A 20029-nucleotide genomic window follows, 5' to 3' on the forward strand; every position below is an offset into this window, starting at 1 on the left:
CAGATTTAGAGTCAGACTAACCAGATTTAAAATCACTCAGTCTCTATTTAAAATTTTTCTTTTCCAAAAATCAGTGAGATCTCTTTAAACTTACATCAAGTTAAAAAAACCCTTATGTAACAAACTAAACTTTGTAAATTAACAACAATCTCTCTGAACATAGACTAAATAGAGGACTTTCAGGTAACAACATAGTAAGTAGGTAGAAAGTTTCTTAGCAAAAAGTATTTAAAAATAACATTAACCAGTCACATTTCACATTTCTCGTAAATATAAAGAAAACTAATTTAATAGCAACATTCTAGTTTGAATTGCAAAAATATGATCTGAGAAATAACAACGCGTCCAGTGTCTCATCAGAAAACCTGCTTCTCAATTTGTTGCACACATATGCAGCTGCTGAGAAAGCGCTTTCAGGTTCGATGGAAGTTGGAGGAATCGTTAGTAAATACTTATAAGCCTGCTCTAGGTTATAGCTCCGAGTAGAATTTGAAGACTCTTATAGGTTCATTTCTTAACAATTCTGGAAAATTCATTTTCATATAATGCTTCAGGAGACATAATTTTCATGCTGTTTTCTATTTCCAGCTAAAGTTTTTCTTTGAGCGTCAAATCACTTTTTTCTGAATTTGTAGGCTCGACTTGCATATTTTGTTCTTAGTCTTAGTCTTTTTTACCATTTAATCTCTCAATTAAAGAAACAATGTGTTTTTTATCAGGACCTTGCTCAGACTTGAAATTGTACGCTTTATTTCATCATCGAACGCCAACGCCACATTGTCACTATGAAGATTTTGTAGGTAGCATAATACGCCATTCAACTCATTTCTTCAGCAATCTTTCATGCGCTTTTGTAAACGTATCTTGAATTTGGAAGCCAACTCGGAGCTATTGTCATTTAACTGCTTAAAAAGAAACTTAAGGGCAACACCAGTTGTGCATAAATTTGCATCAGTGCGACAGAGTGCTTCTGCAGTTAATATGACTGGGGCCAAGACTTTAATGATTTCATCGATGAGCTCGAAATCGGACTCTTCCAACTGCACTGGATTATTCAAAACTATAAGCGCCTTTTTGACACTAAATTTCAAGAAGGCCTTCTTCACTCATCTCACTCACACACGAGAGGTAATGTACTAATGCACGCATTGTGCTCAGACTTTCACGCACATAGGGGATGAACACATGCGCTAAACGAGAACGGGCATTTACACACCGAAAAGACGCAGAAATAACGCACTGAGAGTTTCGCTTCACCGCAGTCTATTTTACAAATTTTTAAAAATAATGTCAATCCCGAAAATCCCGGGATCCCGAAATCTACAGGATTGAAAAGCGGTCGGGATCCCGGGATCGAATCCTCTAGGCATAACGTATGATACTTAAGGCATTTAATTGAGCTTCCCTCCTTGTATACGGGGATTATGATGATGACGACGATGATGATATGCTCCCATTCACTTGGTATTTCCTCTTCTTTCCAGGCTAACTGAAACAAAACTCTCTGCTATTCCAAGATCCTTGCCCACACCATATTACATTATATCTGGAATTACATCATGAGGACTGGAGGCTTTACCCATTCTCATACAAAGCACAACTTCTATAATATCACCTCCTGTTTCTTCCGATTTTGTATAGTTATTATCTAAATAGTCATTGTTTTCATCTTTAAATACTTCCCTATAATAATCCTGCCAGGCTGTGTTTTAGTGACTAACTTCCATCCTTTGTTTCAACATTTCTAATTTTCTTTCCTTATTTCACTCCAAGGTTACTCGTTAGAGCCCAGAATCTTCTATTATTACTGTATTTTTCTGGTTCATTTCCAAATTGTTCTCATGCTACTGTGTCTCCTTAACAACTCCCTCGGCTTCCCTTCTTGTCCCCATACAGACCTCTCTTGGTAGGGTAAAATTTCACTTGGCCATGCAGTTAGGGCACGCAGCTGTGAAGCTTGCATTTGGGAGATAGATTGTATGCCCACCTACCATACCATAAGACTTGTTCACAGAAACTTTGCCTTTTCACATTTTGTGAACATTTGGCGAATAATTTGGTGAGCAGTGGGGCTGAAATCACCAAAGAATTAAGACTTTCAACTGCAAGAAGACTTGTAGGCAGAGATAATTTTCCACACAGAATACCTGCAGTGGGTGTGAAGAAGGAAAGGCAAGCACAGCATATGTGCAAGTCTGCTACGAGTCTAACAGCACTGGCCGCATTGTAAAGAAAATGACCCTATACTGCTATAAATGTGATGTAGGTATTTGCATAGGAGAATGTTTTGAGTTCTAATTTTACAGATGAACGCCCTCCCTTTCTGATTTCAACTATGTGTGGAGGAAGAGATGTATTCACTTTTGCCTGTTTCAGTGGTGGTTGGTATATGTAGATGAGTTCCTGAGACGGAGGAAATAACCTAGCAACTAAACCCCCAGCCCGACCGAGATTCCAACTCAGGACCCTCTGAACCGAAGGCCAGTACGCTGACCATTTAGCCAAGGAGCCATATTGAAAGAAACTGTACTGACACAAATTATGGTGTATTTTTCAGGGTTTTCTATTGCAAATTTTTGCCTCATTTTAGTTGGAACATTAATAAGTTGACTGTTAATGTGACTGGACTATGCTCTCTGCTGACCAACGAGATATATCAAAGCAAAATTTAGTATAAAAATCATGTTTTTAAGCACTTTAATAGGCATTTATTCCACAATAGGTGTTACCGGTTGAAATAGGCATTTACAGGCACTAACAAATGCCTTTTATTCAACATAATTTGACCCAGAGCACATTTTTAACTTTACTCCACACGTTAAGCAGTCACAGGAATAAATAGGCATATTAGGAGGTATCTTCAGTGTAATCATGAGTACAAGCAGTTGAGTGGATCGTAATTCTATCTAATGCCATACTTATTCGCCCATAACACCCTCTCTCTCCACAACTTTTGACTTCCTTAAAGGAATCTGGAACAAAATGCACAAAACTTTTTTTTTCCTTGCTATTTGCTTTACGTCGCACCGACCCAGATAGGTTAGGAAAGGCCTAGGAATGGGAAGGAAGCGGCCGTGGCCTTAATTAAGGTACAGCCCCAGTATTTGCCTGGTGTGAAAATGGGAAACCACGGAAAACCATCTTCAGGGCTGCCGACAGTGGGATTCGAACCCACTATCTCCCGATTACTGGATACCGGCTGCACTTAAGCGACTGTAGCTATTGAGCTCGGTGCACAAAACTTACAAGAGACCAGGCAGCAAGTGCCACATTTCAGTTAATGGTAACACCCATGCTTCTGCACCACCTGTGGACTGACCGTGACCACTCTCCCCGCAACTTATATTTCTCAATGTCCTTCCAGCTTAAAGGAAGCAAGCAGGAGTGAAAATGAGCAGGGGAACAAGTTTTATGGCATCCTTCAAGTTGAATGTATCAAAATACGCTGCAGAAAATGGGAGTGAGAGTGGTGAGTTGTAAATACTAAACACAGCCATGTATGATTTGTTACTGGGGTAACCAGAAGACACAAATTTTATTGGAAGGAGGAAAACAGACATTTCCACGGCATAAAAAAAGGAAAATGCAAAAATGTGGACATTAAGTTCTTGAGTGAGTTAGGGAAAACGTGCATGAAATTACATGAAATCTTGGTATTGTGGCGAGGGATTTTATATTTTTCTACAATTAGGTGTCCATATAGATGAAAAATTAAGATGGAATTGTCATGTTTAAAAAATAGGAAGTCCCAGAGTTCTGTTTGCATTTGCCTCAAGGATTTTGTCTAATAGTTGCAGTGAAGAAAATGTTAGAATAGCAGAGGTGCCAACCTTCGAAATGGCTTTTCCGTAATCCCCCTCCCATACCCTCCGAAAAATTTTGGAGTCAAATCCAAAGCACACTCATCTCTTCTGGTTAATGACACCCTCTTTGCCCTTCCTGACAACAATCTAATCTAAAATATACGGTATCCTATTACACAATAAATTTTGCACATTACCAATTAGTTTTGTCATAAAATATTCTTTGTAACTTCTTTTCCACGCAGCAGGCGCTTTTGTGTGGGATTTTTCTCGTAGCATCCTTAACACTGTGAGGACATTTTCACCTTATGAACAATAAGCGATTCCAGTTTAGATGTCATTTTTGTAGGCCTGAAGTGCTTCTGTTTTGTTCCCCATTAACACTGAAAACCCTTTCTGTGGGAGACTTACTGTCAGGTACACTTAATACTCCAATAATACAATGTTACATTTTTCGGTGAAGAATAGCAGAGTAGAGCTCCTTCATTCACAATGATTTTCACGACGCTCACGGGTAGCAAAAGGAAGTGACGATTGAATAAGTATCATTGCCAACTCACAAGCATTGAAACGAACAGTGTCAAGTACTAATGCTCAAAAAGATTCATTTTCCTTTGTTTCCTTATTTATCCGTAGACATTATATTTTCGTTATAATGTCGCATTTCCGTAATAATTTAAAGTTTGGCCGTAATCGTGAGGGGAAGTCAGTAATAATTACGGATAATCCGTAACAGTTGGCACCTCTGGAATAGCATATTTTGGATATTTCCATTCAGTCATCTCTTATAATATTGGCCTCTGGGGCTGCTGATGTTATTTTTCGAATGGAGAAATGAGCTATCAGAATTATATCAAGACGCAACGGGTTAGATCATTGTAGACCATTATTTAAAAGACTAAGGATACTCCCAATACCAAGCATATACATCATGCAATGCATTCTACACACGAAAAAAAAAAAGGTTGATCACTTCAGAAAGAATTTTGACAACCACAATCACCAGACGTGAACAAAAAGTAATATTTTTACAAAGTAATATTTTTACAGAGCACAAGAGTAAAACCATTGCCTTTAGACATGTAGACTCTGTTGAAATCAGATTATATCATAAGCTTCCAAATAAGATTAAAGTTATTAGTCCCTTCAGTCAGCATTAAAAAATATCCTGCTGAGTAGCTGCTTCTATAGTACAGAAGAATAGATGAAGTGCTGGTAATGATGCTACGTTCTTAACAAGATAAGATTTAAAATACAAAACCAATCCACTCAAAATATTGAAAGATAAACACACTAGCCTACAGACAAAAATCAACAAGCAGAGAATAGGAAGAGTGATTCCAGAAGCAGAAAGAAAATTACGTTCAGAAAAGACAAAACAGTATTGGGCTGACAAAAAGAAGAAAAACTTCCAAAAACCAGACTAAGTAGTCCTATGTTGGCTAAAATATTAAAATAAATAAATAAATATAGCCTTAAAAATATGGAGAAAAAGGGGGGCAGGGTGTCAGAGGTGAGTAAATATGACTGAAGTTCTTCTTTCTACTTATAATGGTAATCTAGTAAATAACGTGTAGCCATACACCAAATAAATAATAATGTAATTTCTTAAATCAATGCCAGAGGTCACCACTATTATTATTATCACTACTTTTATCGTGAAGTGGCTTGGATGAAATCACAAGATATGACAGATAAAATTACAATGACCAACAGTCTGCTAGTCTGGTATCTTCCTCCTTTCACTTCATTCAGCTGTGTTATTCTTTTCCCCTTCCACTGTACCTTCAAGAACTGCTGTTAGAAGTCATTTTCCTATCAATATATGTCCCATCCAGTTTGCTTTCCTCTTTTTAACCAGGTGTGGGAGAGTTCTTTCTTCCTCGATTTTTTCCAGTTCTTCATTTTATACACACATTTTATTTTCTCCATTCTCCTCCAAACCCTGATCTCAAAGACTTCAATTCCAACCCTTTCTCTCTTCTTCAACATCCACATTTCACAGCCATACAGAAAAACTATAACGTAACAATCCAAAGCACCTAAAGGCATACTGCAAGTATGTACATTTTTCACTGCTATGAAAAACTAACTTGAATAGCTTCATTTCTTCTCACGTGTTATTCTACAGTCACTTTGCCAGTCACATGAAATCAAGAAGGTGTGTTCTTAAAAAAATACAAAAAATTAGGACATAATAGCTACATGGTACAAATTCAATGTAAAATTGGGAAGTCCTCTCGTTGTGATTATGATACCAACAGTCACATAAAATTATAAACTTTCATGCTTTTCATAAACACAGACAAACTTCTCAGAAATTACAGAAATAATTTAATTCCCATTACCTGGTTTAGAGCTGCCTTTGTTGGAAATGTCACAACAGGACACTGACCATGCAGCTCCTTCTTAGGCAGTCGTTCCATGCACAACCTCATACTTGGTTCAGAACCCAACGTAATGGCACAAAAGCCTTTTGACTGACCATTTGCTCGGTTCTCAAAAAACTTCACTTCGACAAAATCAGTTACGCCAATACCCAGAACTGCATCTGTAATATCTTGATCAGTTGTCCACTGAAACAGAAAGCAAGTTATCAGGAACCAAAAACCATTCACAAATAACACACAAGGTGGCATCAAGTAAATTCTTGATTAATTTGTCCTTGCAGGAACACACAATGACAGACATGCTATAAAACGTTTCCTATGTACCAGGAGTAACAAAATTCAATAATCATACTCTGAGCGATAATAGAAGAGTTTTAAAATTAAAAAAGGAAAAAAAATGCTTTATTAACCTTCATCGAAAATGTAGTCAATATATCAACAACTAGATTAATGAATCAGCTGGGACTTGCAATAAAAATCATTAAAAATGGATTCCTAAGAGAAATTATATTTTTTCACCTTTCAATACACTTTCAATCAGCGGCCCCGGGCTCAATTCCAGGTAAGGGGTTTTTAATTGTAATGATTAATATCCCTGCCCTGGGGACTGGGTGTTTGTGATGTCCTTAATCTTCCTTCCTTCCCTCACACACAACATTTCACACTACCGCCATTCCAATTACACGCAGGTTCATACAGTATGGTGCCAGTTGGGGCAAAAGATCCACATGAGTCGACACCCCGAACAAAAAATAGCATTTAGAAAATTATTTAATTAATTAAGAAAGAAAGACGTTGTGTGTTGGGTATTCAGCCCGAGGTCTGGTTTGATCCTCCACGGCTCCGCCAGCATCTGTTAGATAGCCTAGCATCAATGAAGTCATACCAGGGAAATGAGGAGTGAGGTAGTTTCCTGCTGCTCTCCTCACCAAGCCAGAAGGTACTATTATCAGTCTGCCAAGCCCACAGAAATGCATGCACCACCTGACCCTATGAGCGACATTTTCACACCATTCATAACAGGGACTGGCTGCATAAGGAATAGTATTACTAGCATCACTCATACCTCCGTCACTTTCATATTGTCAAAGCCCAGGATAAGACTGAGACAGGTCAATGAAAGCAACAAATTTATTCTAGACCATACCAGAAGACATAGTGAATTGTAAACACTACATCTCGCCAGCAAAGACTAAACGTTACACAATTAATAAGTAACTTTTTTTAACAACAGAACATGTTTCGGTCCTCAGACCATCATAAAATGCCTAACAAATAAATTAACGAGAGACAATCTCAAACATTACTGGAAAAATGATACATAAGAGATGATGTGTTGTGAAAATTTTAAGTTCATTCAAATATAGCATGATGATTTTTTAAAAGTTCAATTGTTGTGATTCTTAATGCTAAATATACACTGCATTCTTACAAAATATAGCACGAATGATTTTTAAAAAAACCACTTTTGAGTCTGAATGCTAACTTTGCACTGTGTTGTTACACATTGTACTCGTCCAAAATGGCCATTATTTGAAGAAATGGGAAATTAAATTTATTTATTTCCAATAGTTATTTTCACAGAATAAGCAGGTGTGAGTCAATCCTCCCAGCAACACTCACGGTTGGAAAGGGAAGGCAGCCGTGTATTTTTACTTTTCCAGCGGCGAGTAACAAGCAAGAATACTAGCACGTGACATGACAAGCCTACATAGTATGCGCATAGCTACAATTTGGGAGAAAGTGTATATTAGAAAGATCTCCAATTCATGTTAATAACCAATAAACATATAGATGTATTTTCCAGCCAATAAGAATGAAAATAATCCTTTTATCACTATAGGGGAATACAATATAAGCTGATGCCACTTCACTGCGCTCTCTCTCCGATAATCTAACACTCTTCAATTCTGACATTTATTCCACAAGACTTGGAATTATGATATTTCAAATAGTTTTCTGCACAAGGGAAGCAAACGGCTAGGGCCAGGCGGAGAGCAACCTTATACAGGTCCAACCAGCAGGGAAGGAAATCGACTCAGATGAGTAGTTTTAGAGAACCAACTCAGCAAGCAACCCTATCCTAAATTGTTCACCAGTTGATTATAACATTTTACACTTCTCACCAGTGTCATACAAGGAATATTAAGCATGTCAAATTTATTTTTATACTGCAAGATGAGTATTTATTCAGTTGTGAGGAAGATAATTTGTATGTAATGTTAAATGTGCACATTCTAAAGATTCTCAGATTCAGCTCACCATTCATGAAAACAATGTGGTCTTCAGCCGCTTTATTTCAAGTGCAGCAAGGGATTAAATTAACCCTTTCCGGCCCAAAGCGACCGAAAGCGCCCGACTGTTCATTTAGCCTTCCGGTCCTTAGCGCCCGGCTGCATTATCTGCATTCGTCTGCGATCTGTGCGATAGTTTTTTATTTTTCTCATCAGAGAAGTGTTTATAAGGCATTTATGAACACGCAGTGCAATCTACAAGTCTTAGGGAATAAAGGACGAGAGATAATCTGTCTTGACGTTGCCTAGGCAACGGTCTTGAACTTCCGCGAGCGCGGGTCAGCTGTTTCGTCCGTAAACATGGCGGGATTGAATATCGCGTATATTGAAACTGAGCTGAATATGGGCGAAAAAAGTGACACAGAATCCTTGAGTAGGGGTGCAGGTGAATGTTTAATGAGTGAATAATGTATCAACGAAGATAATTTTAGTGATAACAGTGATATGAATGAAAACGAATATCGATAAATCGGACCTGATGGCGATGCTACGGCAATTCAGGTAACACAAATATTACGTTTCGTTACTCTGAATGATTAAATGGATGATGTTGAACCTGCGCATAATTCGGAAAGAGTATTAGGGGAAAGAGATTGTTTTTGCGTATGTTAGGAGGAGAAAAACTATTCAGTGACATAGCCTATTGCGCATATAACAATGCAGCCTTCAAACAGTCGCATTCCGGTAAGATAAAACCAGAATGGGAAGACCCTTGCCCAGATGAAATAAAATTTTATATACATGGGCATCATTCCACTTCCAAAATCACGTGATTATTGGTTTTGAGGGATTCAGACAACATGGGAATGTGACAAATGCAGACTGTCTCTGTGTCGAGTATCACGAAGAGGGGAAGGGGGGGGGGGGGAACACATTATGACTCAATAAACAGAGAAATGGATGTGATGGTATATTTTCTAATGTTATTGAAAATTTGAATTCATTGTGACCAATAGTTTTTACTGTATTTAACTTTTTCTGAAACAATACGGTCTGTTTCAGTTTTTGCTAAATAATAGGTTGAAACCTGGGGATAAGCGGAGTGAAAATAAGGGCGGGAAAGGGTTAAGGAATACCATGAAGTCATCTCTACTTAATATTATGTGGAACCCATTCATCAACATGACCTGCTAAATCAGAGATGCTGCCAGGGAGATGCAAGCTGCTGTTACGTCGCACCGACACAGAAAGGTCTTATGGCGATGATGGGATAGGAAAGGGCTAGAAGTGGGAAGGAAGCGTCCCTGGCCTTAATTAAGGTACAGCCCCAGCATTTGCCTAGTGTGAAAATGGGAAACCACGAAAAAACCTCTTCAGAGCTGCCGACAGTGGGGTCTGAACCCACTATCTCCTGAATACTGGATACTGGCCAGGGAGTTGAACCTCTACCACTGCCAATGGAATCCAGGACTCCAGCCTAATCCTGACCAAGAAGGGAAATCAACAATCACCACTATCATATGTGCCATTCCATTGCCCTGATTGTCAAAACACGGAGGTAAAATGTTCTGATTTGCCGTGAATAAAAATTAAAAGTACGTTTTTTAAGTGTCAGAAGGATACAAGTCAGATGATACAAGCACAACTTGAATCATAGTGGCCGTGAGCAAGATAAAATGTACTATCGGAAATTATTAGCTTCAACAAAAAGAACAGGAGAGAACTGATTTTGAAAAAGGATAGGCGAGAAGATCAGCAGAATCAATCTCCAGAAGAGAGAAGTTATTTTGGAGTTAAAATAACAAATTTGTTGGTAGAAAACCAAAGATATATCAGAAACATATTTCCACATGGAATATACAAGAATATTTTTAATATGTAATAGGAAAAGAGATATATTACAGAATTCATCTTGGATACTTGAGAGGAGAAGAGCAAGATTTTAAACGAACCTGACTTACAGAAGTAAAGAAAAGGTCTCGTTAGAGAACAGATTTTAAACTGCGCAATCATATAAGATAAATACTATTGAGTTAGACGAACTTAAGTCGCGTCAGACATTTTGATAATCTGTATATAACTTTCACATTGACATTATATTAGGGAATACAAAACAAGATAATAGTACAAGAAGGCTTTGCATCTAACCAAATGATGTTATTAATATTGTCTTTGAAATCTGTTTTCCTCGGATGCGCAAGAAACTGGCGTAATGGATCTGTAAATAAAGCATGAGGTTGACGACTGAAGGAGTCCAGCCAACATAACCGGCAGATGAGATCTCATTTCTTGTAAATCCCAGATGACTCAGCCTATAACCAAAGGAGGACCAGTGCAGCGGACGATGTAGCAGAAACAACAATCCCGGCAGCAAACGAACACAGAATAAAGTCTTCAAAAATGCTTTCAAATCATTTTTTTGTTGTTGTAGAAGGTAGTTGATGAATGTTTTGATTTTGGAAAGGAACAGATCGTTATATCTTCGTGATATGATTCAATAACATGTATTTCCACGCAAGTGATTAAAAAGTGACGAAGTAAGGAAGGTGATAGGCAGTCTTCAGCATGATTTAAGTACATCCTAAGATAGGGAAGCAAATATATATCAGTGAAGTGTTATGTTAGCAATATGCAGTTAATTTTAATAACCATTGCCTATTTATTTATTTTGTATGGCAAAAATAAGGATACCCAGGAACATACAAAAAACTTATATAAAATATTTACATGTAAGACTGTAGATAATATTTGGTTTGTTAAAATACAATGCCCAGTGTATGCAGCCAGGTCACTACTTCTTCAGTGTCACTATGTATTTCTTGGACAGATCCATGGAACCTTCTTCTTGGACACGTCTGAGGCACGTTATCACAGTCACACAGTGGACTCTAATTTTTCCCCCATTTGAAGAGCCAGAATTTACATCTTCCACGATTTTTCCTGATTCTGTTTAAAGATGTCCATTCCTTTCTCGGTAAGTTGAAATCAGGCAGATCTCTGCATGGATTATTGATTAAACCCAGGTGGTTGGGGTTTGATGAGTTCCATTCTTCACGCCAGGCTCGATCAGCTTCAAAATGTGAGTTGATGAGCTTCTCACCAAGCTTCCATGATGGGTTCCTGAATTTCAAACTCTGTTGTGTTTGAAGTTTGCAGTCCTGATGTAAGGGCAATTGAGTATCACTGCAACATTTCTGCCATTCTATTAGCAGAGCTGCTTCTCTTCGTATGTGAGGGGGATGGATGTTGGATAACACTCGCAGCCATTTCAGAGGTGTTGATTTGATGGTACCTGATAATGTCCTCACTGTGTCATTCAGCTGGACATCAACTTCTGCAGTACGTGCACTGTTAAGCCATACAGGGCAACAGTATTCTGTAACTGGGTAGACTAAGGCAAGGGCTGATGTTCGCAGAACTGTTGCGTTCGCTCCCCGGCCAGTTCCACTGAGCTTGTGCAAGATGTTAATTGCCAATGATAGGAATTAACGATGAGAATAGAATGAGTTACGTATTAATATCGAATCGTAGGTTACCAAATTCGTAAAGATTAATCATTTATTGCCAGTTATAAATCAGTACAGATTAAATATAAAGGTATATGGATAAATAAGGTACATGTTGGCAGAGATATGAGATAGTTGTTGATCCGTGAAATGATATCTTGGTTATATGTGAAGTGAACTGAATTGTGCGTTACATAGAATTAAATAAGTAATACTGACGTATGGTGCGGTATAAATATATAAAGGAAATATGAGAAAGGAAGTGTGAAATGATGAAATAATGTTATATGAGGGAAAGAATCGATTAATTATGATAAATGCAAAGAGAAATGAGGAAAGATTTTCATATGTGATTGAATAAAGTGTAGTTAAATAATGCAAATGTGGATCAATGGTAGATTGAGAGGTAATAATGATGTTTACTTATTAAAAAATCCATATCACACGGCAAATGGCAACTTGGTATTGAACTTACGACCTAATGATAGGTAATCGTCATCAAAAATAAATCCAGTAACCCATAATCATCAATCAGATGGCAATTTCGAGGTTAATACATAATATATATGTGGTTTAAGATAGCTAATATAACAGGTTAGTTAGGATATACGATCTTAATGCTGTCTTAATAATATTCTATGACTGATGAGGACTTAGAATTTTCATCCATGGATTCCTTATTAACTTATATTAGAATGATTGAATTCTATGAGATGATAAACTATAATTGTAATCCAACTATGAAGCTACCAGGACTATTTAGGGCAAATTCACCTATCTCTAGAATAGATATATGAATATATTTACTGATGATTAATTTAGAAAATGTTATAAGGTAGTGTGCCCGTCATATTTTCTGACATGTTTCAAAATGGCGTCAAGTAGAGGTATGGACCACACAAGCCAGAATTGTATGGAAAAGTATATTAAGTTGGAAGTTTATAGGAGGACATTACCAAGTTGGAACGTACAGTTAAAAGACTGTGAGGAGAGAACAGAACAGTATCAAATGAATTGTTTCGAAAAACAAGTTGACACTGTCGTGCATTACACGGCAGCATGTCGCGCATGGTTGCGTATTTGTCTAGAGCTGCTGCTTGTGGCTGCAGAGGGGGGAGTTTGAAGGGGTAGAAGGAGCGGCTGCTGGGAGAGTGAGACTGGAGTGGGGGTATCCCTTGGTGGTGCTTGTATGTGTATCGGGTGTTGCTTCTTAAACTCTTTTTAGGTAATTATTTTTTAAAATGGGGACGACTGCATCAGTGTCAACATCTATTGTAAGTACAACGCACACTCTTTTACCTCTAACTTAAAACCTAGTAGACGCAACTTCTCACACACTTCGTTTCTACTTACAGATAAATACAGCCTACAACATAAAAGGAAGAAGCCTTCACGCTATCTTTCAAAATTCAAAACATCAAGTATTGTAAAACAAATTGACACTTAACAAAATTATACATCAAATTAAGAAGCATGTCACTAAAAACAAAAATGTTTATTCTTAAAAAGGCATTTTACTATCAACTCAGCATTAGTATATATTATGAATCCTGTACATATATATTGACAATGCCTCGAACTGAACACTAGACAACTACCCATTTCCTCAAAAAGAGTGTCCAAGTCATTCCAAGACGCTCATACTACCAGCAAAGGAACATGGTGAAATAATATAGTTATCGCAAGAATAATCATCCGAAATGTTTTAATCAATTAGCCATAAGTTTTAACGCAAAAATAGTGGACACTTCAAGAATACTACTATAAGTGCGTATATAACATTGCAAGTTTCAATTTTTATGCTGATCAAAATTACAAAAACATTTGCAAATGACATGTCTTTTTATACTACGTAATACTTTTATAATCCAAGAAAAGAGGACTTATTTTATTATTTTAATTGTATCATTTGTTTTAGATGGTCTGTTGAATTGGACAATTGTCATGACTGTACAATATTTCCTATTGTGATGCTCTTTTAAGAACTATATTTGTAATTGTCAGCTGAGGATGACCTTGAAGGGTCGAAACCAGTACTGTGAATGATAGTATGTAAACAAATGTATTGATAAGGTGGAGGCTTCAGAATAAATCTTATGTTGTAGCTACAATCAATACTGAAATGAAACTTATAAATTATGATTAATAATAATAATAATAATAATAATAATAATAATAATAATAATAATAATAATCGTATGGCCTCAGCTACCATGTTCAGACATTTCGATTTGACGCCATCTGGCTGTCTGCTCGTCAATTTTGACGTTCCGTTTTACTCTAGGTCCGCTAGATGGCAGACAGAGTAAACCGGATCTCTCTTGGGCGTCTATGGCTGAGATTTAATTAATTTTGTCGGGTAAATACCAAATGTATCACCAGAGATCTTTTACATGCCGACATCGTACGACATGGAGTGTCGAATGGACTTTTTTTCCGCCCTTCAAAAATCCGACTACCTCTGCCGGGTTTGAACCCGCTATCTTGGGATTCGGAGGCCGACACTCTACCACGGATCCACAGAGGCAGCTATAAATTATGATTGAAGAGTGTAGTCGCGGTGTAAAATAACAAAACTTTATTTCAAATACGTTCGCCAGTTGGACCGATTCCAAGTGAAACGATACGTCGAAGCTCATCACAAACGGAGCTTGAAGAAGAGAATAATATACAGAAATCATTTTCTGAGAAGATGATTTGAGAAATAATTAAGCTTTCAAGAATAGAAATACCCTAAAATTACAGATGCTTTTAAAAATAAGATCGGAGATACTGAACCCAGTATAAAATATTTGATTATCCGAACTGATAAGAAAGACATAAGGAAATTGAGAAGAGATTATTATTATTATTATTTTAAGAAAGCTTAAAAAGGAACGATTACTTGGTTGGATTTCTTGGATTTTATCATTAGCTCAAGAATGAAGAATGTCTTGCTAATTCCAAGGTGGACCAACCTGGAGATGAATATGGACTGGCCAATAGACCAGGCCTGATGAAAGGAGAGATTCCAGCCGTTCCACAGACCACAACCATCCATGGACCAGTGATGTGACGCGGAAAGCTGCAGAAGATGTCTTACTTGCTGAATGACGAGCTAAGTTTGCTAGTATTAGTTCTTAATTAAGCTAAACATAATTATCTAATGTAATTTACAATAAGTGTGAAATATTTAAGTGAAGTAAGTGATACATTTAAATTATACCATACTAAGTTATGACAAGATCGATATCTCAAAAGAAGTGGCTATACATGTCATGTGGATAATGATAGTAAATTAGAATACAATTATTTGCGAGAAGGAATGTAGATTACACACACAGCTGGATATGAGTGTTTAGCGTATAGTAAATTTCATTAATGAGATTTGTGAAGCCATTCATGCTAAGTTAGCATCATTATGGGATGAAATAGAGAGGATTAATGATTGATACGAATTATTCCTTGTCGAATTACGTCATCAAATGGAATTACGAAGTGATAGAGGTTAAGCATTGTACTAGGAGAAGATGATCCAAATAAGCGAATATAATTGCAACGATGTTTTATATGTCTTAATAGATGTGTTTATTTATGAAGAGGTTATGATATAAGAAAGATGGTTATGTTGTTGGTTTAATTGAATTGATTGAGCGATATAGAGTCGAAGCGACTGCAGTAAAGTAAGAGGAAGGTATGTTGCAATAAGACGTAAATATGGATGCTAAATATTTTAATATTCAAATATGGATCAAATAAGTGATGCAAGAACACTGAAAGAAATTCATAGAGGGAATAACGTAATACAAGGTATGCATGACAAACCCATATGCGTAGATGAGAATAAATGGTTTCCACAATGTCAAATACAGCTGCTGTTGTAGGGAAATACTTATAGTAAATGTCAGATTGTGGTAATGCACATAGCGGAAGACGAAATGAGTGTGTAGCCTTAGTAAATAACATGTATAATATCGAGGTATCATAACTGAAAGTTAAAGGAGTCACTTAAATGAACTTATCATGAGAATATAAGCTTCGTGAAAGATCAAATGCATGTCGTGTGGAAATGAATAGGGTTAATTAAGAACTACTTTAGTTAGGAATGTGATGTAGATTATTTTATATTTCAAGAGATGATTGATGATTTATCTATATACGTAAATATGGTAGGCTAGGATTATAGGTGCCGAGATTTTGGAAGGCAATAGGGGTAGTATCCTTAGCACGTCATTCAAAAAAAACATGTGCATACGAGCGTTCAATAATAAAGTGATTCAGATTGTCAGATTCTAAAAAAAATTTTTGAAACAAATTAAGTGTTATGATAGTCAGAGACATAAATCATAAGCTTTCTTTCGATTTAATAATATAATTTAATAATGTAATTCTATAATTGGATGATTTTCATACAAGATGAAATGTAAAGGATGTTAGCTCATTTCAAAGATGAAAACCATTTTTCTTTTGAAAATAATAATTGATGTTATGTCATAACTGGAAGAACTTCAGCAGATTCTACGTTCACTTTTCTTTCATATTCAATTAGGTTAATAAATTTCTTTTCTTGGTTTATTTTTAAATGAGTGAGTATGTGATCTGTAGATGTTAGATGTATGTTGACTTAGTTTTTAAGTTTTATTCATACGGTTTACTATAAGACCTACGTTGATTCAACTGACTGATTCAAAAATGCGATAGGATGGAGACGTTCATCCAGAGATACGTACGCCGTGCCCGATCCGAGACTTTTCTCTGAATACACGTTAATCTAAACCATTTTTACGAAGAATTACCCTGAGAGAACACCAGCTACCAGGATATTTTTAAGTGTGTCATACCTGGACGCGAGATGGGTGCAGTAGGTAGCCAGTGCAAGCTACGCGAAAGTGTAACTGATCTTATTCCATGTACGTCTACTTTGGAAGACATATCGAAACAATCGTTCTTAATATCAAAATATTTTAATTACAATATCATGATATTTTTAACATTTCAAACTTATTATGAAAATATTTTATTTTAAACATTTTAATTTCTTGATAACTTAATACTCCAACATCAGGGGCTTAATTTTCGAATATGTGAAAGGCAATGTGTGTTGAGAAAGATTAATTTTGGTTAACAAATTTCAATCCCGAAGTCTTATGTGATGTGAATGATGTAATTTTAAAGTCACACGTTGAGGAAAAGTTGAGATAACTATTATTTTTTAATGATCAATGTGACAATTTATATGAAGTGAAGATGTTATTAAATAGATACTGTTAAAAAAAAAAAATTCTTAACTTCGATAAGAATTTTGAGCCTCAAACAAATATTTAATTTATCCATTATATTTAATATTTTTGAATAAAAGTTAGTAAGAATTAGTTCATTTTTATTATTTATAGAAGATTAGTACTAAAGTACTTAGTTAAGATCATAGTAATGAGAGTATTTATTTGCTGATTCTGTGGTTGACATATGATAGAAACATCTGTCCAATTTGACTGGCATGAATGGAAGTGTTGCGTTGGATAAGACTCATCTGAATTCATGTAAAAAAAAAAGTATATTTTGCTACAAACCCTGAGACGCTCACCAACCCTAACCGCGGATCTTTCTTGAACGCTACGAGATTTGGACTCGGAATGGCGCACATGAGTACCAATTTTTGTAACCGCCGCAGACTAGATTATGATCTCTCTTTTGAAATAATTATTTCTATCTAATTAGCAGTAGAAATTGATTCTATTCTTCAATCTATTTAAAGTTTTGATTAAATAGTTTGGCATGTGTGTTGTTGTCGATCTTAGTATAGGAATAGGAATGATAGTACAATCTTCAAGACTTAAATTCCAAGGCTCTATTTGACACACAATAATTAGTGCAATAATATTTATTACTATTATTATCATTATGGAACACCAAAAATTAAATAATTAGTTAATAAATACATTCTTACTTGATTTAATCAAACCTTATGTTGTGAAATGAAATGACTGTAAAATTCCATGCAAAATAAGTGGTTCATTTAATGATTATCAATCTGATGACAAGAATTATCATCACTGAACTACTACTACTAATAATAGTGGTAATAAGTGAAAGTGAGGATTAGGAATGGTAACATAAAATTATGTTGAGCTATTAAATTAGTTAAAGTTGGGGGTACTTGCTAATTGATTCATATGTGCTCTGTTTGAACCGACGGTATAAACAGTATAGCATTGCGACCAGTTTGTGAGATTTTTGAGCCAATTATAACTATGAGTGATATTTTTCTGAGCACGTGTTAGCTAATAAGAGTATCTACGGCAGAGCTTCGACCTTCCATCACGCTGTACATCAAATACATTGGGACAACACATTAGCATTAATTTCCAAGATCAGTTTGTACCAAATATATCTGATAACCATACTGACTTATGGTTTGAAAGCAGCAACACTTACTGGATCAACAAAGAGTATTCTTCATGCAACAGAAATAAAGTTCTTCCGTTCTTGTCTATAAAAAAAAAAAAAACATAAAATAAGGAATGTGGATATTGTGTTATTTATGCTCAGCGTGCTCTGAATATATATTAATCTTGTCTTACCGCCCGTGGCAGTTCTGAACTTGTGCCCGAATTTTCTCCCTGAGTACATGATATTCATCTTTAATCTGTGACTTGTCTACGTGAAACTAAATTATACTGTTCTTGCATGTCATCTAGTTAACTGGCAGCTGAGCCAGTCTGCGGTGTATATTGTGTATATCGTCCCTGCCGTAAGTCCATGTCTTGGTGACTAGTGGTTCACTAATCTTCGTTTGAAAGAGACTGATGTGTGGAAGGAGGTAGCTAAACAATCGCGGCCGCCTCAAGCTGTGATTGCCGTTCTCTGGCATTATGGTTAGACAACGGCTAAAACCCCGAGTTATTACCTGAAAACGGACTAGGACTCTTTTTATTTAATTTAGGGTCATCTTGGAATTTACGGTATGCCAGTTTAAGGTAACAATTCTTATTTTTTGGCAAGTGACCTACTACATAGTGTGCACAGAAAATGTTCTCTCAAGTTTCCCTGACCTAAGAAAAATTTCCCTGACTCACGAAAACTGAGCGGCAAGTTAATCCACCGAACAGCATGTTCGGCAAGGAACCAAAAAAATTAGAAAGTTCCAGCCTCCGCCAATCCCATAGCTAGCCTAATTATCTCTCCACTTTCTTTTTTTTTTCAAGAATTTATGGAAAAAGAAATACATTGATGGGCACTTTATACATATAAACAAATTGTTTAAAGGTATCATGAAGGCCTAACATATACCTTTATCTTATTTCCAAGGAATAAAGTACAACCAACTTATTAATAGAGTAATTCAAATAAGAAAATAAAATTATTTTACCACAGCAATCTAATACTATTTCATGTGGATTAACTTGTGTCTGATGTACGCGAATATAATGAATTCCAATTAATCTAGATCTATAATCGAAAAAGTTTTCAAATTTGAAGAAAAATCAGTCGTAGGCACCATAGGTTTCTGACTTTGAAATCTTCTGAGGAAAGGTTCAACATCTGGCAAAATACTTCTAAAAGCACTTAATTTTGCCTAAGTAGTGGATTCTTCACAGATTCTCTAAGGTATTGAACGTTTTTGTTGTTGTTTTCTTTCAGTGTACTCTTTCACAAGTTAGTCAATGTGATCATATATTTTAAGAGCTTGATCAACACAGCAACCATTTTCCAACCACCTTATTGCAGTGAACTTGTAAGGAAATGCAGTGCTTGTTATGTTCATACATACCTGCCAACTTTACAAAACCAAAACTCAGGAGATTTTGATATGAAAATCGGGAAAAATCAGGAGATATAATTGGTCAGAACTGCTTTTTCTACATGTCTTGCACAATACAGTACTAAGATATATTTATAACACTTACTGTCTCAAAGCCAGACTGCTGCTATATGAGGCTACAAGGCTAAAAATTACACAACTCTATTACCTCACAGAAAGTATGTGAGTGAGATGATCGGTCCCAGATAAGCCTTCTGAAAATAGTATGAACGCATGTTCAACACATGTGAATCGATCATGCACTTTGATGCCATTACTTAGCAAATGCATAGATTAATATATTGCATCAAGTGCC

At 36.2% G+C, this 20029-nt stretch overlaps 1 protein-coding gene across 2 annotated transcripts in view; it reads right to left on the minus strand.

The window, feature by feature from the left end:
• Cpsf6 (cleavage and polyadenylation specificity factor subunit 6) overlaps positions 1 to 20029 on the minus strand; it is a 383523-nt gene that overhangs the window by 337938 nt on the left and 25556 nt on the right. For both annotated transcript variants that reach the window (XM_067143420.2, XM_067143419.2), the window contains exon 3: positions 6152 to 6379. In XM_067143420.2, the coding sequence (XP_066999521.1) occupies positions 6152 to 6379 (228 nt within the window). The remainder of the gene's footprint in view (positions 1 to 6151; positions 6380 to 20029) is intronic.

This window comes from Anabrus simplex, chromosome 3, assembly GCF_040414725.1.
Source record: "Anabrus simplex isolate iqAnaSimp1 chromosome 3, ASM4041472v1, whole genome shotgun sequence".
Lineage (NCBI taxonomy): Eukaryota > Metazoa > Arthropoda > Insecta > Orthoptera > Tettigoniidae > Anabrus > Anabrus simplex.